The sequence below is a fragment of the Physeter macrocephalus genome, chromosome 2 (assembly GCF_002837175.3).
Source record: "Physeter macrocephalus isolate SW-GA chromosome 2, ASM283717v5, whole genome shotgun sequence".
In the NCBI taxonomy this organism is placed as follows: Eukaryota; Metazoa; Chordata; class Mammalia; order Artiodactyla; family Physeteridae; genus Physeter; species Physeter macrocephalus.
The window spans coordinates 14116701-14139979 of record NC_041215.1 but is presented as its reverse complement, the minus strand read 5'-3'; the positions used below and the strand labels follow the sequence as shown (position 1 = coordinate 14139979).

The window sequence follows — 23279 nt, the reverse complement described above, 5'->3', positions numbered from 1 at the left end:
AGTAAGCCAAGTCTAAAGATTACTTTCCTTCAGATCACTTCTTCCTTCTTATTCCAATCTGGCAAGCACTGTCCTGGATTAACTGAAATACCTTTCAAACTGATCTTCCTGCTTCTAGTCTACCCCCACTCTAGTCCTTCCTGACAATGAATGCTAAGTGGATTTTCCTAATTTATTTCTTTTATTTATTGATTATTGATCAGTGGCTCTCCACTCTGGACCAAATTAAGTTCAGGCTCTCATCAATGTGGACCCCGCCTACCTTCCAGCTTTCCTACTTCTTTCCCTTTTATATGTCACACAGAGAAAACCTTACCCAGGCAGGCCTTGTGCTTTCCTGACTCAAGTGATAGGGACCATCTTTCCTGCTCCTATCTTGTCTATTAAAATCTTCCTCATTCTTTTAGTCTGGCTCAGGCAGGATTGGGGATAACAAGGGACAGGAGCTTTGAGTTACTAAGGCAAAGAGCTGTCACCTGTAATATAGAGATCATAATCCTTATATCAGGTAGTCATGGTAGACAGCAAATAAATAACATTTTCTGAGTTCTTGATACAGTTATCTTTCTATCCCATTTACATTTGTCAAACCATAATGCTGTGTATGTCCCCACACACTCTAAAATTCACACAAATTGTAGTTTATGTAAAAATTTATTTGACCAAAATGTAGAAAAAGTGATACTATTACATATGATACAGTTGCAAGAATCTAAATGAAAAGTGTGGGTTTTATTCAGTTCCACAACTTGCTAGTGTATCTCCTGGATAGTGTAATGCTTAGTGAGGGGCAGAAAATTCGGATAAGCTAGAAGCACAGGGTGATTTTTAGTCCGAATTGTAAGCCTGAGTTGGCCCCCACACTGCTGGGGAATGTAGAATGTTTCAGCTCTGAGGTGTTAACTGAGAAAGCAGAAATATAACAAAGCCAAAATCTGCAGCCCTGTCTACAAAATACTCCATATCCAGCCTAATCAGGAGTTTCTTGGTCTTTTATTAACTTGGTCCTGAAGAATGAATTAAAATTCTAGATAAGTAAATCTCCAATTTGCCATTCCCTGGAATATAGAGGAGATGAAGTTAGGCGAATTACTTTTTTATCTCTACTTTGCTGTCAGTTGCAAGAATCTAAATGAAAAGTGTGGGTTTTATTCAGTTGCACAATTTGCTAGTGTATCTCCTGGGTAGTGTGATGCTTAATAAATAGGAGTGAGGGGCAGAGGATTTGGATAAGCTAGAAGCAGGGTGATTTTTAGTCAGAATTGTAAACTTGAGTTGGCTCCCACACTGCTGGGGAATGTGGAATGTTTCAGCTCTGAGATGTTAACTGAGAAAGCAGAAATCTAACAAGGACAAAATATGCAGCCCTGTCTACAAAATACTCCATATCCAGTTTAATCAGGAGTTTCTTGGTCTTTGATTAACTTTGTCCTGAAGAAGGAATTAAAATTCCAGATAAGTAAATCTCCAATTTGCCAGTCCCTGGAGTATAGAGGAGATGAAGTTAGGCCAATTACTTTTTCATCTTTACTTTGCTTCCAGAGAGGGCCATTCTGTCCAATATTTGTTTATAGAAAAACAGTCTTACTCAATTATTGATGCTAGCAGTGTTTTTGATACGGCTTCTCTGAATAGGACTGAATTCTACAACATTCATTCCTGCTGAGTGGATGGCCTCATATCGGAGCAGATAAGCATGGGTCATTATTGGAATAAGACATCAGCTCCTCAGAGAACAACTTTAGAGTGAAAGAAGCATATAGAAGAGCATATCAAGGATCTATTCCGAAAACATCTGGGTAATTATTATGACTCTTTTCCAAGCATTCTCATGCTGACTGCTCAGAGGATGTTTGTTCTGCACGGTGGAGTGTGGAAAAGAGCCAGGATGATTAGGTTAACCTCTCTGGTTTATGACTTCCCATAGTAATCCCACCCCCACCCCCCTTTTTTGCTCTGGATGGAAAATCCCCACCCATTTTAATGTGACGGTCCCTGGCCTCCTATAGTGTGACCGATGGTGGATATTCTTCAACCTTTTAAATTGACCCATGACTAGATACGGAATCTGTGTTTTCAAAGTGTGAGGTTGTCTATTCTCCCAGGAACCAAATGCCCTCAGTCTTAAGAGAGTATGCTCAATATGAAATACCCTGCCTACCTTAGGAATAAATGCAATTTAAGGATAAAAATAGAGCTGAAAAAGCTGGTGCCATTTGAAAAAAGGAAGGAATAGATTTAACTGGTGCTCAAAGCTTCTCTGATACAAAATATTTGGTCATGTGTTCATAATTTGCTTGACATTTCCAGCAAAGCGAAGAGGCAATAACAAAAGAAACTTCTTACAAGAGAAGAGAAAGACACGGAGCTCTGGAGTTTCTTTTGGAACAAAACTCTTCTGTTTTGGTTATATACAGTTTAGTTCGTTTAGTGTCTGATCCAGTGTCTGATGTAAGCCCACATTTTCTTCTTTGGCCTGGGCAAGCTTTTCTGGTGAGAATTAAGAATGAGGGAAAAATAAATTAATAAGCATCTTTGTTAAAGGAAAAAAAAAAAGGTTTCTAAACTCCACATTGCCATAGTGAAAGAGCAGAGAAAGTACTCTGCATTTTAATTATAGCAGAACACCGTGGACTAGTAGACACTAAATGCCAAGCAAGTTTGGGAGCCGGATAGGGTTACAAAATAAAATACAGGTGCTCAGTTAAATTTGAATTTCAGATAAACAACAAATAAATTTTTTAACACAAGTGTATCCCAAATGTTGCTTGAGATACACTTATGCTAAAAATTTATTCATTGCCTATCTGATATTCAAATTTAACTGGGTGTCCTATATTTTAATATGATAAATCTGGCAATCCTAGAGTCAGAACACCTGGGTTTAAGCCCCAGTTGGGCCAATGAAGTAAGCCATTTAACCTTTCTAGGTCTCAGTTTCCCCGTCTATCAAATGGGGATAATAATACCATTGTGTGGCATGGGGGTTATTATGAGGAACAAATGAGAAATGCTTCAGAACTTATGAAATGCTACACAGATTTTAGTCTAAGATATGGATGACTTAATACATTTTCTCCCTAGTGCTGGTTAATTAATCCTTGAGTTTATGGTAGGGAAAGATAATCCTGTAACCCATCTTTCTTTTGGAGCTTCTGGGAATGGCTGTTTAAATTCCAGGCATAATTATGTTATTGTTTCTATGTGTCCATAGCAGTGTAGTCAAACTGCAGGTAAATGCAACATGACTGAAATTTAAGCCAGACTATAGGTACATTATTAAGTAATTGAGCTGATGAAACAAATAAAAAACAAAACCAACAAAACCCAAAAATCTAAGATGCCATCTAGGGCTGTGCATGACAGAGCATGAGAGAGAACTGGTTTGCAATGAGTGATGGCTGATAAGGACTAGGCCAAGACTTATTAAAATACCAGAGGAAAGCAAAATGCCTCATAAAATGTGATATGATCAGCTTGGAAATTTTCAGAAAGAATAAAAATGACTGCAAAAGATGGCAGCCTTTCAACTAAAACTACTGAACCTTTCATTTGATGTGGCACTTTAAAAAAATCTAATCTAGTGACTATGATCTGGGAGGATTCTCTCAGAGGACAGTTACTTGGGCCTGTCCAGTCTGGATTAACAGAAGTAACTGAGGGCCTACTATGTGTGAACCAATTTCTCCATTACCTCATTTAATCCTCAACAACTAAGCTATCACTTGTTTTTGCAAAAAACTTAGCAGCTTGTTCAGGGTTGCACAGCTAAAATGGTAGAGCTGGGATGTAAACCCAGGTTTCCCAACTCCAAATCTCGACCTCACTTCACACCTTGCCACTTGGATTCCCTGGCATCTACTTTGTCATTAGGTCTGAGACTAACTTTCCTCTAAAGTGTTAATTGCCCTTGAGAATGTGACAGGCCCCCACGCTGCCAACAGGTAGATCTCCATAGCCCTAATCGCTAAATGAAGTTCTGCCTAGGTGCTGAGTTATGCAGAATGACTGGATAGACAGGGCTGCAGTTATTTCAAAGGGTGGAGGCTACATATGTCTGGAAAAATCCCAGAAACAAATATGCAGAGAGAGCAAACAAAAAACACCTACCCATACACAGTTTAATCTTTCCAGGGGCATATGTATAGCAATATGTGAGGGGAGTGGTTTATGCAGAAGTTCAGGGTGGACAGCAGTTAGGTACAGAGAAAGGTTGGAGGTGGAAGGGCATGGGTAGTTTAGGAAAGATGTATTTTGGAGGACTGAATATAAAGAACTGTGACAGAGGTTCCCACCTAAATAAAAAATTACTGGATGAGGAATAACATGCTATAGTGACCAAAAATTAATGATCTAACTGGAGCTTTTCATGCCATTTTCAGGTTCAAGGGGCAGTCTGGAAGATGGCTTGGACATCAAAATGTCAGTGTTTCTGGGACAATTTAAGGTGGTGGCAGCGGTGGGGTGCAGGGGAGAACCAGACAGACTATTTAAAATTTGGATTCTCTTGGGAAAACTGATGACCTTTTGGTCACCATAGGTGTGACCTTTTAACACCCACACGCAAACATTATGAACTCTCACTAAACCAAGGTTCCTGGTTCTAGTTAACTCAAGTATGAGGGGAGATAGATGTTAGCATCTCAGGCAACTTCGTTTGGAACTCAGGAAAGAATCACCTCACTTCCTTTGTTTGGCATTCCAGCAGCTTCCATTCCCTTGCCCTGTTAATGGGATGCCCTTTAATTCCTTGTATAGTTGTTTTCTAAGGGCAGGGTATAGAGGTGAGCTTCACTGGTGAACTTCCTCCCAGGACTGGGAGCTGGAGAGGTGTTCAGTGAACAGTGAAAACATAGGGAACCCCAGGCACCACTCTCCAACTTTATCACAGAGAAAACATGAGAAAAGGAGGACTAAGGAGACCAAAATGCCATTGCCGCTATTTGAATCCGCAGATGAAGCCCCATCCAAAGGTAGCCTCTTTTTAGCGATAAGCCTGCTGGTTTTTGCAAGTTCTGCTGACTCTATTAAGCTGCTCAAGAGGTTGGATGAGTCTCCATTCAACATAATTTCTGTTTAAGGAAAAACTGCTATTGGCATGCAGATACAGTTAGCTAATACATTTGAGAGCTCAGGCCAAATTGGCTTTTGTTTTTACATTGTCAGAAAAGAATCGTGTGGGCATAATTTTCTTTTTGAAACGAGCTCTTCATTTGAACCACTCACTTTTGGTTGCAGTCATGATCAAGGGCTTCATAGCTACGGCTCAAATGCGGCAAGTGGAGAAAATGAAAATGAGAGGGCATGAAGGTGAGGACTGCCTGTCTTTATTTCGGTCACACAGTCACAGACACAGCAGAAGAAGGCTTGAAAGGTCAAACCAGGAGGCAGGACACTGGAGCTTCTAGGTTCTAGAAGCCCACAGGAGTATAGGCACCACAGTGAGAAGGCAGACTTCAGTATTGCTAGGACAGAGGGCAGCACCCCAGCCGCCTCTTAGAGAGAGGTCATGTCGTTGAGAGCATGGTCCAGCTCCTCGCTGATAGCTTTGTACTTGAGCTTCTGAGCATATAGCTCGTCTAGAGGGCGGAGGTCCCCAGGGAGAGAGTTCAGAAGAAGAGGTACAGGGTACAGAACGCGAGGATCGGAATGGAGTGTCACACATGAGCAACGAGAGGAAGAAAAAAAAAAGTGAGAAAACAAAGCATGAACTAGGAGAAAGTTGTGTCCTGTGTAACACAAAAGAGAAAACAAAAGATCTATGGAGTGATTTCTAAGTGGTGTGAAGTTCTGCAGGGGGTTAGCCATAATGAACCTTTAAAGAGTGGTGACTAGAAATGGCTAGAGCTTCTCCCCACCATTCTCCCACCCCAGGTTATTTCTGACTTTCAGTGATGTCATCCAGTCCAAAGGCTATACTTTGGAATGGGGCATTTTCCCTTATATGGAAACCTCACTTCCTAAATCAAACACTGGGACACATGGTGTGAGGAATGAGTTCTGTACCCTTTCTGGGTGGGACAGGCAGTTTGGGAGATTTCGTTTGAACCCCAGGATTCTGGAATTTCTGGGTTATTTCATGAAGAACATGGGACAGAATTTTTTTTAAAGATGGAACTCTTCAAGAAATTCTGGGATATGTGGGCACCAGACTCGCAGACTGGAGTCTTAATTCAGGTCTCCACGGTCTCTAAATTTCCATTTTCTCATACTGTGATAAGCTTTGCACTCTCTGGGAGAGAGCTTCTGTAAAAATGCAAGGCATTTAAAAAATGCAAGGCGTGTCAGAAATGAGCAAATTAAAGGAAATTCTAAAGACTTGAAAAGAATCAGCCATATTTGGGTCTCTTTACTCACATGTGGACCTAATTAAGCAGAAATATTTTAGTTCTTGAAAAATGGCAACCCTAGTCTGAATTTGATTTGTACTGTTCCATTCCAGGGCTCCAGACTTCCACATGTGACATCACTCTGCACTTTGATATCCTAAAGTGGACGAAGCCCAAATCAGCCTTTCCAGATTCTCCCCAACTGTCTGGGGATGTGTCGTGTAGAGGGAGGCAGAGCAAACATATGGAAATTTCATACCTTCCAGGTCATCAATTGTCTTTTCCAGTTTTGCAACTGTTCTCTCTGCAAATTCGGCACGGGTCTCAGCCTAGGGCAGAAGAAAGGAGTCACTATGACTGCTTTAAGACCAGCCGCAGGAGAAACCTGAACTAGTTGGGTGGAAATCATACGCACCTCTTTCAGTTTGTCAGACAGAAGTTTAATTTCTTCTTCATATTTATCCTCCTTTTCAGAATACTGTGGGAGAGACCAAAACACTGCTTTTAAAAAAGGAACGGAAAAAAGCACAGAAGAATGCATGTTCCCTGTTCCTCGGAGAAAAGTGTGTGCTTGAAGCTATGAACCTGCCTAAGAAGTGGAGACAGGCACCTTCCCAGGCAGAAGAAATGTGTGCAAAACTCAGAGAATCTGGGGGAGATCCCTCTGGGATGGTATTGATCTCAAGACCTGAGCTGATAACTCAGGATACACATGTGATGAATATGGTGCAGATGACTGAATGGAAATAGGCTACTCAAGGCCCTCCACAGAAGCTGGCCTAACCTATGTTTCCAACCCCACTTCCCACCAGCTTCCCCAAGGTGCTGGCCACTTCCTAACCCTATTCTGAGTATTCTCTGGTCTCCAGCCCTTGACTACGACTGTGCCCCCCAGCATGGAATGTTCCATTCCTCATTACTATCTTGTCAGACATTATGTTTGTCTTTCAGGGCTCGACTCATGAATAGTAGTGAACCTTCATTAACTGCCTGCTATGTTGCTAGATATCACCAATCCCAATTTACAGAAGAGTAAAGAGTAACAGAGAGGTTAGCTAATTTGTCTAGGGTCACATGGCTACGAAGTGACCAAGCCATGACTGGAATCTGACTCTGGAATTTGAGCTCCTGGCCAGCATCCCGCTCTACGGTCTTTTCTAATGTCACCTCCTCGTGACACCTTTCCCAACTTTGTGAAGTCCCTCTGTTGAAGCCCCACAGCACTTTACTTTATCAACCCCTCTACTCAGCTAGACTTCGAGATCTTCAAGAGCAGAAGCCATACCATCACTGTAGCATCTCTCTCCCTGTGACCAGGGCAGCATCTGGCATAAACATGTGGTCTGCATTTATTCACCACCTATCCTAGTATGAGATATACACCAGGCACAATGCTAGGACTAATGACACAGCTCTAAACAAGACATAGTCCCTGTCCTTAAAAACCTATAATCTAGCAAGGAAGGCATGCAATTAATTATGATAAATGTGATCAACCATCATGATAGGAAAAGAAGTAGGTGGGGCTACACAGCTGAGAAACAACCTAGATGAGCAATCGGAGGGCCTCTCATGCAGGGGCCTAAAGGATGAATAGGGGGTTGCCAAGCAGAGAGCAAAGGGAAGGCCATCCCAGGCTGAGTGGACAGCAGGTTCAAAGCATTGAAGGTGACCAACATGGAATGTTTGTGAAACTGAAGTTCAATGAAACTGGAGGGGAGTAGGAAGAGGGAGAATGAGGAAGAGATGAGGATGCAGAACTCGGCCGCAGGGGTTAGCCGGGGGCGGGGGGGGAAGAAGGCCATGGAAGAGCGTGTACATTGCTCCTAATGCTCTCTCCTGTAATGACTGCTTTGGGTACTGTTTCAACTAAAAAAGCCCAATTCCACCTCTGATTGCCGCTCGACCTTCTAGGAAGTATTTCTGGAGAAACCCAGGGATTCAGTTGAGAGTGAGGCTCTGTAGGCTCTGTATTTATATGATGATGCTCAGATCTGCCTAAGAGGAGCCTGACCAGATCCCAATCTCATTCCATCTCCACCTTCCGGGAAGTAGAGATAAAGGATGGTGCTAAGACCCCATCTTAAAAGGGGGAAATCTAGCCACTGGACACCTCTTTCTGTAGGGGAAAGACCTGGCTGCTGGGCACCAAAGCTACTGTTAGCAAATACAGGTCAGATCCCTGATACCTTAGCACGCTCCTGTGTACGTTGGGGGAAGAAAAGAAGAAAGTCCGGCAAATCACCCTCCAGCTCAAGCCAACCACCAACCTTTTCAGATGCAGCCTCTAGCGACTTCAGGTTGTTAGTGACGTTCTTGAGTTCTTCTTCCAGGTCACCACATTTTCTGCTCAAAGACAAGGGATTTTTGTGTCTTATCTTACATCAGGCAATTCCCCTAAAAGAAGTTTTCAAAAGGAGGAATCGCACTTCCAGGGGCCCCCAGAAGGAATCCGGTGGGGGGGGAATGTTAATGGCTTTTTCTGAGACACAGTGCTGTGTGTTTATCAAAACCCTATCATGCCAGGCAAAGGCGCGGCAGGCCGAGGAGTATTTGGAAGGTTTGTAAAGCACTCCTGGGTTCCTGCCAAGTCTGAGGCAACAGGGACTTGTGAAATCTATGATTGATGTGGCTGACTCCGGAAGGTGTTTAAGAATGAGATGGAGGCTGGGAGCAATCAGAGTTTACACCGGACACTCCAGGAAGCAAGCTTGGAGCGGATTTTCGAAACCGGATCTCTCAGCACAGCAGGAATGCTCCGGGGAGCTGGATTCCTCACCCAAGTCCGAGAGGGGAGGCTTTTTGGTTTTCTGGTGGGGAGCTTGTGGGGATTCTGGTCAAGCTTCTCACCTTTCCCCCCAGGAATGTGTCCCAATCAAACAATGACATCAAGAACAAGGCATTTAAACACCGACATGGCACCCTGCCCTCAGTGTTCCCTTAAGAAGGCACAACCTCCTGAGGGATCCTCTCTGGGAAAATGGGACTTCTGGACTTCTCTGCTACTGCCTGTCTCATCTTTTCCAATACCTTTGTGGGAGGAGTCAACACGTGGGCAGCACTGCCCAGGGCAGTAAGAACAAACAGTCGCCCATCATTCTTTGTCAGCCATGGAGGCAAAGAGGAGGTACTGAGCAATGAGTCTCAGATGCCTGTCCACTTGACCAGAGGCCCTGGTCGGTATCCATTCCCAACACAACCAACTCCCTCCCAGCTCCATCCCCCCACCTCCCCCCCAAGAGCTGAGCTGGGCACCACTCAGCCTTGCTCTGCCACTCACAGTTCAGACACCTCGGCACGCTCCTCTGCCCTCTCCAGCTCGCCCTCCAGGATGACCAACTTACGAGCTACCTGCAGAGACAGGAAGGATCGACCAAGACTGAGCCCTAAGAGCCACGTCTAGTTCGATGCCCTCCCCTGTGCAGACAGCAAGGCCGCGCCAAGACCATCTGCAACGTGGGGCTTTCTGCTGCTGCTCCGACTCAGACAGTCCCAGAGAAAATCTAAATTTTCTCCCTCAGGCCCCGGGAAGTGAAGGAAGAGATGGGACCATGAGGGCAGGCAGAAGGAGCAACTGAGCTTTCATGGTCTGAAGACCCACGACTGGGGACCACAATTCCCCATTTTAGCCTAACACCAAGCTGCAGGACAAAAAAGGGATCTGATCACTTGGTTTCCCCATTAAGTCTAAGTCCCCACTTGTCTGAGTGTCACAGAATTTCCCAGGACTTGTGGCATCGTGGAAGATATGGTTTCCTAGCCAAGTGGCTGTCTTAGGAAAACAGATGTGGACACAGAAGGACAGCTGAGCTGACCAAGAACTTCCTTTAGGCGGCCCCAGGGTTCTCCCTATCACAGATCCATTTCCTCCCCACTTCCTGCTGCTGCCATCTACCAGCCCCACTCACCCCAACTCACCTCCTCGTATTTGCGGTCAGCCTCCTCAGCAATGTGCTTGGCCTCTTTGAGCTGCATCTCCTGAATCTCCATCTTCTCCTCATCTTTCATTGCCCGGTTTTCTATCACCTTCATTCCTCTGCAAGGAGCAAACCTCGTCATTACTTCCATACATTACCGCCTCATCACACACCTCCATGCATCTGCTCATCTAAACACTTCTCTGACATCTACCAAGAACCATACTCCAAACAGGAAATTGTAGAGCTGCTTACATTCACTTCATCTTTGCCAAATGCCAGGCACTAAGTGCCTCAAACTTCACAACCCCCGCCCCCAGAGTAGGTACATTATCCCCATTTCACGGAGGAAGAAACTGAGGCATAGACTCAGTTAAGCAAGTAACTTGCTTAAGGTTACACAGCCAGTAAGTGGCAGAGCTGGGATTCAAACTCTGGTGATGTGGCTCCAGAGTCCATGCTCCCATCCTATAGAGTCTCTCACTAACTAGTAACAAGGGGGACTTGTACGCCAGCGATTACCACGATGTGATCGGAGGTCTGGGCCCAGCTTGGCTGTTGGAATGATGAATTCTGCTGCAGTGAAGGGGTGTGTGTCTGTGTGTGTGTGTGTGTGTGTGTGTGTGTGTGTGTGAGAGAGAGAGAGAGAGAGAGAGAGAGAGAGAGAGATTCTGCTGCAGTGAAGGGGTGTGTGTGTGTGTGTGTGTGTGTGTGTGTGTGAGAGAGAGAGAGAGAGAGAGAGAGAGAGAGAGAGAGAGACGAGGCACTTCCCAGAAGAGAGTCCACAAATGAACAAGGAGGGGAAAGGTATTCTTCAGTGAGACAGAGCTGTACAAGAAAGCCCCAGAGGAATGAAAGAATATGGCAGGGAGGTCAGGGTGGCTGGACCATAGGCTGCTTGAACGACACACTAAGTGTTTTATGCCAAGGGGACATGGAACCACAGGAGGGTTTCAAAAGCAGGAGTGGGTGGAAACCAGAATGATGGATGGACTGCAGTGGGAAGACCAGGTAAGAGGCAGGTACCCATAAAGTGATGGGTGAGGAAGGCCTGAACTGAAGTGGATACTGAGCTGAAGTCCACTTTGGAAAGGACAGCGTCCTGGGAACGGCTGGAAGTCTACAACTTTTGACCATGAAATGGAGCTCACTCTAGCCTGCACTGCTTGGGATAGACAAGGTAAGAGCAGATACTTCCAAAGAAGAGGCCAGTGCAGGATAATGTATCGATGTGTGTTGTGCCTGCCCACAGCAGAGGACCATATACTTCTTTTTTTTTTTTTTTGAATTTTTGAATCATTTAATTTTTTTATACAGCAGGTTCTTATTGGTTATCCATTTAATACATATTAGTGTACATATGTCAATCCCAATCTCCCAATTCATCACACCACCCCAACCCCCACCATATACTTCTAATAAATACTTTCATTCGGCTATGAATACCATTCTCAGCTGACTATCAAAACACTCTCCATGCCTGTACCAGTCCTCAAGATCATCAAGCTTGGAAAACCTTCTGTAGTAGTGGAGAGATCAAAGTGACTTGTCCAAGGCCACATAGTAAATGGCAGTGGCTTTTTGGAAGAACTTAAATCTAGATTCTCCATCTCCCAAGTATAAAATTCTTTCTACCTAAACAGCAGTCTCTAACAGGGGTGCCATCAAAGGCCTCTGGTAACGTGATACCAATAAGTGAGGGGCCTTCCTAGGCTCTCTTGGTTTGCCTTGGGGAGGTCACAGAAGTGAGACATCTGGCCAGGCTGGTCTGACTGTGAACAAGGGTAGCAGCTAATCTAGGCCCCAGGCGCAGCCATGAGCAACTTGTGACTGGATCCTTCACACTTCCTTGTGACTGCCCTGAGCTGCCACCCTCTCCCTCTATTAAGTGGCTGAAGCAGATATCTGTGCCTGCACTGGGATCTGTGCCCTGGGTAGGACTATTCCGCTGCATGGGAAGAAATTTCCCACTTGGGCAACTCAAAAAGTCAATCTCCAAGATTCCCCAGTTGGTTCTGCATCTCCAGTGCATGGTCACAATACTACAATCAGGAATGAACCCTTGGGAGGAGTATATACCAGAAAAGTATGGTGGATGGGTCCGGTGAGAATTCTGTTGTGATGATGTGGCAGATACACGAGGACCAATGGGCCAGCCCACACCGTGACCACACAAGGAACCCATTTACCACCACACAGAGACAGCTGCTTCTGTGAATTACACAATCTGCCCTCAGTCCTCCAGAGCCTGCGCCAAGGCGTGCCAGAGAACTTGCCCACTCTGGAGGACACAGTACCCTTCTGGAGGCAGTGTAGCTCTGTCAGTGGCAAATATATTAATGGGACTGGTTCGTGCATGTCCCTGACATACAGCTGTCCAGTAGCCCAAAGCTTGAAGCACTGCTAACGATCATCTATGCAGATGGCCCATTCCAAATTTTCATCCCCCGCCTTCTCACATCACCCTGGAAACTGATGTCTTGAGAACACTGATGACGAGATGCACAGGGACTTTCAGGGAGAATGTGAGAAGCAGCACTCTGCAAACTGATTGCCAATGACAGTTGCAGTTGCAATCTTATATGTGCCCATTTTTTGCCTTCTTCTGTCTGTTTGGTTCCTTTGGAACCACCACATCAAATGCCTCACATACAGCATGATGGTTTACAAGGCGTTGCACCTACGTACAAACCATATGCATTTGTACGTATGTGCACATGTGCATGTCTGTGTGATCTCATTTACTCTCACCTCAGCTCTGGGAGGTCTGCTCTACAACACGATCCCCGTTTCCCAGAAGCAAACGCTAATGCCACTGGGTTCAAAGCGTCCTTACCTCTCACTCTCATCTGCAGCCTTTTCTGCCTCCTCCAGCTTCTGCAGGGCTGTGGCCAGTCGTTCCTGAGCCCTGTCCAACTCCTCCTCAACGAGCTGGATGCGTCGATTGAGAGCTGCCACATCACCTTCAGCCTAGGGAGGTCAGAGGTGCAGCCAGGTTAAGAAGGAAACAGGTCAGCTAGCAGCAGGAGTCCTCCACTCACACAGTGCCCTTTCCCCCAGCTAACCCGCTTCCCCTGCCAAAGCCCACCCAGGAATCCAGGTGATAAGGAATTCACACTCTGTCTCATCTGGAGAATGTGAATTTTCCGTATGATCTTTCCCCCAAATGTCAGCAAACATCCACCACAATAGGACAGTCTGTCAAGTCAATACAGGAGAGATAAGTAAGCTGTATGTTCCAAGAGGACGGTGCTGGCCTCTCCGTGATATTTCCAGAGAGCAAGGCCACCAGTGACCGGCTCACCCTGTCATATAAGGTCTGCTCCCAGCCGCCTGAATGGCAAGACAAATGCCAGAATCTGGACGCCTCAGTTACATGTTGGCCATACAGTTGGGAGGGAGGCTGGGGGCAGCCCAGTTGGAACGCCATCCTTAACCAAGCCTGGCTGAGAGATGTTGGGACAAAAAGATACAAGAAAGGAAAGGAAAGAAAACTTGGTTACAGGCATAGGAGAGATGTCAGAATGTTGTTAGTGGCTTTTCAAGGTGTTTTCACCTACAAGGAAGGTGATATGGTGGCATGCATAAAAGCAAGAACTCCAGGATCACAATGTGCTGGGTCAGAATCCCCGCTCTGCCAGTTTATAGCCATGTGGCATTGGGCAGGTCGTTTCACGGCTTGCTCTGAGCCTCCCTATCCCAGGGCCTGCTTGCTTCACACCTCTGTGGGGACTGTAAAGGAAGGGTATGGCATTGCACCTGGCATTTGGGAAGTCCCACAAAGTGCAGCTCTTACTGCCATGGTTTCACCTCATTTAATCCTCACATATCTCACCCATTTTACAGCTGGGGAAATTGAGAGATCCAGTGAGGTGAAGTAGTTTGGTTCAGTGTCACAGAGCTGGTAGGGAACGGCTTCTTGAGCCCCAGCCCAGGTTTCTTCCCTTGCCGAACCTGTGCCCTGAGTCCTGCGGGGGCTTCGAGGCCACACACTTAGGAATATTGAGAATTGGTAAAATGGAGCTCAACCGACGGGAGAAATATAAAGCTACCCTGGCTTTTTCATAACAAGACAAATAAAGAATCTCCGAATTGGGGAAGGCTGTAAAACTCAGTGGAGTAATAGAATAAGGCCAGAGTTGCTGAAAAGCACAGAGTCAGGAAACTTTTCTTAGCTCCAGCGGCAGAGGGAGAAGCTCCCACAGGTGTTTTTGATCGCAGCTTCCTCTGAAACATCAGTTTGGGGAATCCATTTAAACCACTGATGAACTATTTTAAGAAATGTCACCCACTTCTTCCAATGAGTGGGTGCTTTTTATTCTTTTTAAATTATATGAATCTTAACTCCTTCAGCAACTGGGGCAGGAATTGACTTCCCCCCAACCTCACGTTTTTTAGTACACTCACAAAATTGTGCAACCAACACCATTATCTAATTCCAAACGTTTTGTCACCCCAAAAAGAAACCTCATACCCATTAGTAGTCAAGGAACTGACGTTTCAGATCATGCAGAGGTGCTTGATTCATGAGTAGTCTTAAAAAAAAAAAAGAGCGCCTCTTTACGTGGGGGATTCTGAATCCTGACAACCAAGCTTTTGGCACATTTTCAACTATCTGGAATCGAAACAGTTCTGAGATACATTCATACATGTACATACATACATACATATGTATTTTTGAAAAACTGCTAGTCACTGCTAGTCATTTTCGGTTCCACCCCTTCCTGCAATCAAAGCTTCTACATGCTACAAAGGATTTCCCTTATAAGGTAAAAGAGGCTTGCTAGATACATGTGGCAAAGGAACAGGAAGATGTCGGTTAATCACACAAAAATCTAAACGAAACCAGCTGTTGGGAGGCAGACCCAGAAGTCTGCCACACGCCGGCTCTTGGCTTTCTCTACAAGAGGCTGAAAAAGGTGCCCCCCCTTTCCTCCCTGGGCTCAATTCCTTTTGCCCAGGAACCTTCTTAAGGCTTTTCCCCTTTCGTGATCAAGAGAAGCATGCTTTGAAAAGTGAACTTTTTAAGAAGTTTGAAACTTTCCAAAAACATCTCTCCTCCCATACTGGACTGTCCCACTCCTAAGTCTTGGCTCACAGCTGAGGGCCATTTTTAAGCAGAAGTAATAGTCCTCCAGAGATGACTTGGGATGAGATCAGAGGGAGGGTTATGCCGGTTACGTGTGCGAAAGAGGCCAAACTGGCTACTGTTGGAGGCTTACACCAGGTTTCTGAGGCCTCTTCACGCCAGAGCAGCCCTTACAGGATTAAACGCTTTGACTCTGGCCAGCGGGGAAACAGTCTGGGGGGCTCTTCCCCAGACCTGTCAGTACACATGGCAGTTCCATCTGGTTGGGCACTTTTTCCACTTTTGGGGTCCCCACCCTGAGTCCCAGCACTCCAGCTTTCAGGGACCCTGGGCTTCCACCCTCTCCCCCAACTTTCTTTCCTCTGAGTCTTTGCACAGTCTCTTGTCCCAGAAAACTCTTATTTATTCTATAAGACTGCTCAACCTCCATTTTGAAGCCTACCCCACTGGTTGTCTGCCTCTGTCATGCTCCCATAACAGAACGCAGACACACCCCGCCCGCAATGTTAATCAGCCTTATTTGTCTGACTCCCCTTGCCCCCCCACTAGGCTGTGAGCTCCTCTAGGGGTAGAACGAGGGGAGAAAAAAGTCCAGGAATAGAGCTCGTACTATATGCCAGTTGCCATGTAGGGAGGTTTTAGTCCTGAGACCCTCCCAACTATCCTTGGGGTCAGCATTATTGTCGTCCCTACTTTGTAGATGGAGACACGCTCCTAGCAGTTAAGTACACCAAGTGGTATGAGATGGGATTGGAATACAGATCTCTCTCCAGCCCCACTGGTGGCCACCACCTGTCCCGTGCCAAGGGGCAGTCAGGGGATGGAGAGAGGGCGGTGAGGCCCCCTCCTCATTCAGCCCCATTATCTGCCTCAAGCCCCGCAACTTGCAGCGGCCGCACACAAAACGATCTTGGGTCGGGGGCCCCATGCTAACATTCCAAGGGTCTTCTAGAGGAAGGCGGGTTCCGCGGCCCGCGTTCTCGCAGGGACCAGCTGGGGAGGGAAAGGCCGGCGGCTCGGGACTGAACTTCCGCCCCCCGTCTGGAGCAGACACGTCGCCGCCGCGCCCCTGGGAACAGCTGGGAAAGTTCGACAGGAACCGGGAAGCCTCGGAAGAGGCGAGAAAGTGCGACGCCCCCAGCTCCACTCCCGGTTTCGGCCTGTCCAACCCCAGACAATGGAAGCTCAACGTTTTCACTCTCACTTCCCGCTCCTAGGTGGAGTAGCAGCTCCCCGCCCTCCCCCGCCCGGACCCCGGCGCCAGCGGCGAGTCAGAAGGCAGCAGGGTGCCCCCTACCCCCTCTCCCCACTCCAGGATCGCGTACACTCCCCACCTTCGCCCCATCCCCCCATTTCCCGCTCGGCCGGCCCCGCCCGACCCGGATGCGGCGCCCCCTCCCCCGTCCCAGGCCAGGCAAGGAGGATGGCGATGGAGGAATGGGTCTCAGCAGAGGGTCCCAGGTTGCGGGTCCGCGATCGGGAGCGCCGGGGCCCGAGGGTGCAAAGGTGGGATAATGGGGGCGATAACGGGGGGCGACAGCGGCGGGCGGGCAGGGAGCGCGGGAAGCGGGCGGCGCCGGGATAAGGGAAGAAAGGAGGGCGCGCCGGGGCCGGGGGTGCAGGAGCCGGCGCGCAGGCTCTCACTTTCTCTCGCCGCTCGCGCTCGCCGTCCAGCTCCCGCTGCAGGCCCTGTGCGCGGTCCTCCGCCTCATCCGCCTGCTGCTGCAGGGCCTGGATCTTGCGTTTCACCGCCTCCAGGGAATTGAGGCCAGCCATGGCGCGGAGGCGCACGCAGCGGGCGGCGGGCAGCGGCGGGCGCTCGTCTCGGCTCGGCTCCGGCGAGAGCTGCAGCAGCCGCGCCCCGGCCCCAGAGCCTTTGCCTGCGCCAGGGCCGCCCCCGCCTCTCCCCGCCCCCGGCCAGGCCGCTGTCGGGGCGATGAGGTCACCCGGCCGGGCAGCCGACGTCAGCACCGCTGGGGGAGGGCCTGACGTCGGCACCGCTGGCCGCAGCTGCTGGAAAGTGCCCCCTTTCGGGACTTATTTGGAGAAAGCGCCGGGAGGCACCGCCTTCTCCTCTTCCTCTTCCTCCTCCTCCTCTTCCTCCAGCGCTTCCCGCCCGCCCGACCCCGGGGCTCCCGTCCGGCCCTGACGCGGGCGCCCCCATTACTGGGCACGTACGTCGGAGGCTTTCTTCTCCGTCAGCTCCAGCTTCTCCTGCGCGTCCTTCAGGTCCTCCGAGTATTTGTCCAGCTCATCCTCCGTCCCCTTCAGCTTCTTCTGGAGGTGCGTCAGCTCCTCCTCTACCTGGGGACAGATAGGGGGACGCATCAGCCTGGGGGCCACGTCCCCGAGGCGCAGGGGCGTCCCCCGCATTCATAGGAGTCCAGGTTTCCTCATCTATAAAACAGGGATAACAATGTTACGCACCACTCATACCTGTTAACATGACTTTCACATCCTTTCCTTATCGGGACCAGCTGTGCTTATCCTTTTTGGAGTCCCCCAATACTCTTGCAGAATGGATCACAGCTTTTGGGAAACAAGTCCCGACACGTTTCCTACAAACACGCGTTCAATTTTGCAGCCTCCTCAGGGGAGTCTCATACTCTGGGCCTGGACCATCCCCCTACCCTCAGCCTTCCCAACACTGGCAGCCAGAGGATCTTCCTAAGTATGTTTACCCTACCTCTGTCTAGAACCTGCCATGGTTCCCTATTGCCCAAGAGAGTGGTTCTTACAAAATACCCTGAAGGGCTGACAGGCTCAATCCCCGCCCCCGCCCCCCACTCCTGGACTTTGGGGGCTTACTAGAAGAGAGCTACTCCTTAAAGATCACTTTCTTGGAAGGCTCAGATTAAATCTTTTAAATTCTTGCAATCTGACTTGTGTTTGTTTTAATAAAAGTGTCCCCTGCATTCCCCACATTTTCAGTCCTCTTTTGTTTATCCCAAGAGTCTTGCCACCCTCCTGGCACCCCCGTTTGAGAAGGTCAGGTCTATGGGATACAAACCACAGACCCCGTCACCTCTCCATCACCCCCCACCACACCAGTCAAGGGTCAGCTCAGAAAGCTTTCTCTGTCACCCTCCCTCGCTCCCTCTGTGTGCCTCCCTCCCCTGCAGTAACTCTGGGCTGGGGTAGTCAGTCCAGATCAGGCTTTGATTTGACTTTATGTCTCAGGTGGTTTGACCCCTGGTCCTGTTCATGCTCCCAAGGTGGGCAGGCAGCCCCCATGGGCCCTGCATCCTCCTCCTGCTTCCTCCTCACAGCAGGAAGCCCAGAGAGGTGGAGTGACTTTCCATGGATCGCACAGAACAGGATTTGAACCCACATCTGAACAGGCCCTCATAACAGGCCTGCTTTTCTGCATCCCTCCCTGACTTGCTCATGTTCACTCCTGAGACAATGTGCAAAATGTGCCAGGTTCTGTGTGTGTGTGCATGCGTGCGTGTATGCAAATTCTTAAAAGGGCTGCTATCCCAACCTCCCACCCAGCCTCCCATTTCCAGGGCTACTGAGTGTCCTACCGCTGAGCTGGGGAATGGAAAAGAGGGTGGGGGATCAGAGGAGGAGGAGGGTGGCTGCAGCTCCGGCCTAAGACAGGGTCCACCAACCCTGACTTGACCTCTAGGCAAGGAGCCCGGAAGCCTGACTCCAAATCCCAGGTGTATGACCCCATCCCCTCTTCTGACCTCAGTCTCCTCATCTGCAAAATGGAAGCCTTGACGTGGTGGTCTCTGAGCTCCCTGGCAGCTGCTTTTGAACTTCCACTTTCACTGAGAAAATGAGCCAATTTCCTTAAAGACAGGTCAGCCTGACCCAGCGTCCACCTGACTTCCTTCCAGATCTGTGTGGTACAGCATTTCCTAGGTGCCAACTGTGTGCCAGGCACAATGCTCTTTTAACATGAAAAAGTGAGGGCAGGTTCTGCAGCATTGGGCTCATTTGGGTGTCAAGATTGTTTTTGACGACTTTTTCTGGCAATGTTTGGACAACAAGGAGTGGGCACTGTGATAAGGTAGGCAGAGGCCTATGAAGCAGTTAGAATGTGCCAGGCCCATTACAAATACCGTCCCACTGAAGCCTCGTGTCACAGAAGGGTAAACTGAGTCCCTAAACAACAAAGGGCCCTGCCCAACACCATACGGACAGGGCACTGGAACCCGTGTCAGACTGATTCCAAAACTGATTTGCTTGACGGGTAGGCTATACTGTGCTCACTGCCCATCACGCCCTCCTCCCACTGACCCTGCACACCCAGCCCCCTCCTCTGGGTGGCCTGCACTGCTGCCCTGGGCCCCCAGTCCCTGTCCCACCCTCTAGCCCAACCCTGACCCCTGAGGCAGGGGGTGTCCCTCCATGTTTGGCTCTATCTCCCCCAGCCTGGGGCTCCTTGCGAGACAGACCTGGGGCTGAGGTCACTCTGGGCTCCAGCATCACCCAGTATGGGACTGGGCCTGATGTTCACCACAGAACCCCGGGGGAAGTTTGCAGAATGAATTAATGACACAACTGCAAACCCCTCAGTGGTTGGAGCTGGGTCTGAAAAATAAATAAAATTGACACAGATCGGGTTCCTTTCCCTTTGTCCGAATTCCACACACAAAGTGTGTACGGGTGCGTGATGCCTTGCCGGGGGGCTGAGCCTTGCACTGACTCTGCAAGGTCTCCCTCAAGTCGCTTCCTTCTTGGGAACTCGGTTTCCCTGCCTGTAAAACTTTGGCCAGGAGGGTCATGGGCTGCGTACCATAGTCCCTGCAAATGGGGCCTTTGGGCAGGGCTGAGGCAGGATGTGGAGTCAAAGGCCAGTTGGGGCGGATGTCACTGCCCTGGGAGGGGAGCGGGCAGGAAGTGGGCAGGCTGGGCCTCCTGGTCCCATTCCCATACTGGAGAGAGAGGGCTTGGAATTGGGACTTTGCTGCAGGTTCCCTGAGGGTCAGGCTGGCCTAAGACCCATGCTCTCTGGCCTCCTGAAGCATAAGGCAGTCCAGATAAGTTGAGTCTTTCACGACCTCCTGCCTTTGTCCCAGGCAGAACTGGCCATCTGCTCTATGGCGCTCAGGCTTCTGCTTTGGACCTCTGGAATCTTGGGTGCCGTGCCATCAGAAGGCATTGTTTGCCCCCATTTCTCAGATAAGAACACTGAGGGCTCAGAGAGGGGCAGCAATGTGCCCTGAGTTACGGAGCTAGAAGATGATCTGGCCTGGATTTGAGCACACGTCCACCCCAGTGGGCAGCTTTGTGGAAAAAAAAAGAACAGAATGAAAATCCAACTGGAGACCAGAGAACCTGTCCCTGCCTCCTTGGCCATGCAGCTGGCTGGATGCTTTGAGGAGCCTTCCCTTTTGAACTTGTGTGCGCCTTGGTAGAGTGTGCTTTATCAGTCACTCACACCTTAGTGCAAATTAGAGCCATAAAATTGCTTTTTTTCTGAATTCCTAGCTAAGCCCCTCTTGGTAAGGGCTAAATGATGGATGGAAGCCAGCAGCTCAGGGCCAGCCCAGGATGGGTGTTTGTGTTTGCCAGGGAGGGAGGAGGAGAGTTTGTGGCAGGGAGAACTGGGGTGGGGCTGTCCTGTGAGGATGTGTCACAGGCGCCTAGGGCAGCCCCGGGACACTGGGGGATGGGGAGGCCCAAAGGGGAGGTAGGGCAGGGCAGGAAAGAATCCTGAGTTTATTTAGCGCTTACACTGTGCCGGGTACCAGGCCAAGGGCTCCACCTGCCTAGTCACACCTCGTCCTCCCATGGTGGTGAGGGAGGCACCACTTTCACTTCCCCATTTCACACATATAGCCACGGAGGCACAGAGAGGTGAAGGTGTTTGCTCTAGGGTGCTCAGTGACTAAGCTATGAACAAGGCCAGCCTGAGCTCAGAGCCTGCACTTTTATCTGCTGAGCTGGCCTGACGCCTGGGATGGGCAGGGCTGGGCAATTGGCGGCACCATCCTAAGCTCCTCCTGGGGCTTGTTCGTGACCCTGATGCTCCTGAGGGCTTGGCAGTTGACCCCAAGGGTGCAGATGAGCCGTGTGGGGCAGGGCACTGTGGGAGGGCTCAGGACACCCTTCCCTCCTCTCACTGGGGGCTCTGGCCACCCAGACACAGACAACTGACTTCTGCTCTGTCCCAAACCACGGCCTTGGGACTGCCCAGCCCAGGACACTTCCATTAGCTCTCTGATGTGTCCCGGTTGCCTGGGCCTCCTGGGAACCTTGTCCCCAAAGCTCTGGGTCCGGGGCCTCTGCCTTCCACAGGTACCCCCGCCTTACCCTGCCAGGCTCACAGCAAGGGATCCCCAGATACACAGAGACACACAGATTCTCAGGTTCACCCTCAAATCTCTACCCAACCCAGCCCCCAGCCCCTCACTCAGCTGCGCCTGCAGTCGGTCACAGCCGGCCCCACCGTGCACCCACACTTGGCCACTCTCCTCGGGCTGTCACGCACAGTCACACCTGAGTGTGCCCTGACACGGGCACCGGGTCACCCACACTCACACAGATACCCGAACAGGCACACACATACCCTGACACACGCACGCACGCCAGCCCAAACACACAGTCACCTTAACACACACACACACACACACACACACACACACACTCACCGTGACGCCCACACATTCCATTAATGTCATGTCAACTTTTGCGCAAGCACACACACAGCTAGCCTCTCCCCCATACACCCAAACCCCTGCTGATACCGCCACCAACACACGCAGACTCACAAACATAGCCATACTCTTCCACACCCACTTTCCAACAATTGCACGGGCAGGCTTCCTATTGCACACACATTGTTAGTCACCTTCACTCCTCCAGAGAGCTGAAACACACACACAACACATGTGGACAACACAAATGCTCAGACACACACAAATACCTTTCACACACACAACATCTCCAAACCACCCCCTCTAGGATACCCCCCAACACTGATACCTTCATCCCAACACACATCCGCACACCCTCACATTTGCACATACACAACCAGCCCACACAAACACCCCTCTCTTTCTCACACGCTTTCTTAGTCTCTCTCTCTCATTCGCTTTGCTCCCACTGGCTTTGCTGGGAGTGGGTCCAGTTGGCCCCCTCTCTCCCATCCCAGGGACCCCTCCGGGGAAGACGAAGCATCACTCTTTCTCAGCCAGAGCATCACCTCCTGTCTCTCCCACAACCTCCGAGTACCAAGATTTCCCAGACCCCCACCGTCGGCCCCAGAAGCTCGCCAGCTCAGAGAGGGTGCTGGGCTGCCCGGCGCAGCCCAGCAGAGGCACGTCCGTCACCTGCTTGCACTTCTCCTCAGCAGCTTTCTTATCTGACTCCGCCTGCTCGGCCCGGTCGATGGCATTCTCCTTGTCCAGCTTCAGCATCTGCATCTTCTTCTTGATGGCCTCCATGGCTGGGCAGTGGGGGGGGGTGTAGGCTCAGGAAGGGCTTCGGGATCGAGTGAGAGGCGAGGGTGGTAGAGAGGCCCTTATAGAGAGGCGGGGTGCGCCGCCCTGCTGCGGGGCGAGTCTTGGAGGAGGCCCAAGCTCAGGCTGGCTGGGCCAGCCGCCACTTGCTTGCTTGCTCAGGAAGACTTGGCCGGCTCACCGGCCTCCGCACAGCCCTCGCCTTATTTGGGTCTAGGATTTTCTCAAAGGAAAAAAAAAAAAAAAAAGGCCCGACCCGTTTCCGTTTTTAACCTGGTGACACAGGTCCCGCGTGTGCGAGAGGGCACAGCGCCGGCCCAGGAGGATGAGGGCGGCCTGCCGGCTGGTCTGTTTCCCCATCTGTGGTTGGGCGGGCTGAAGAGGGCTTGTGGGTGGGTGTAGAGTAGGGGTGTGGTGGGGTGACGGGGCTCCTGTCCTCCCTTCTTCTCCCCTCTGGGTCCCTCCAGGTATTGGGGGGTCAGGACCCCATCCCATCTGCTACCACCCCTGGGGGACTCCCTGGATTGCT

At 49.7% G+C, this 23279-nt stretch overlaps 1 protein-coding gene across 2 annotated transcripts; it reads right to left on the bottom strand.

The window, feature by feature from the left end:
- Positions 1-1954: 1954 nt before the first annotated feature.
- Positions 1955-22905, bottom strand: TPM4 (tropomyosin 4). Of its 2 annotated transcripts, XM_007104966.2 has the most exons (9): positions 22622-22905; positions 17514-17639; positions 13083-13216; positions 10248-10365; positions 9610-9680; positions 8600-8675; positions 6745-6807; positions 6589-6658; positions 1955-2490 (listed from the first exon to the last, which is right to left on the bottom strand). In XM_007104966.2, the coding sequence occupies exons 1-9, from the start codon at positions 22733-22735 to the stop codon at positions 2408-2410; spliced, it is 855 nt and encodes a 284-aa protein (XP_007105028.1). In that variant the 5' UTR covers positions 22736-22905; the 3' UTR covers positions 1955-2407. The 2 variants fall into 2 exon arrangements, with proteins under 2 accessions (XP_007105028.1, XP_007105029.1); XM_007104967.2 differs by lacking the exons at positions 17514-17639; positions 22622-22905 and adding an exon at positions 16980-17380.
- Positions 22906-23279: the final 374 nt, after the last annotated feature.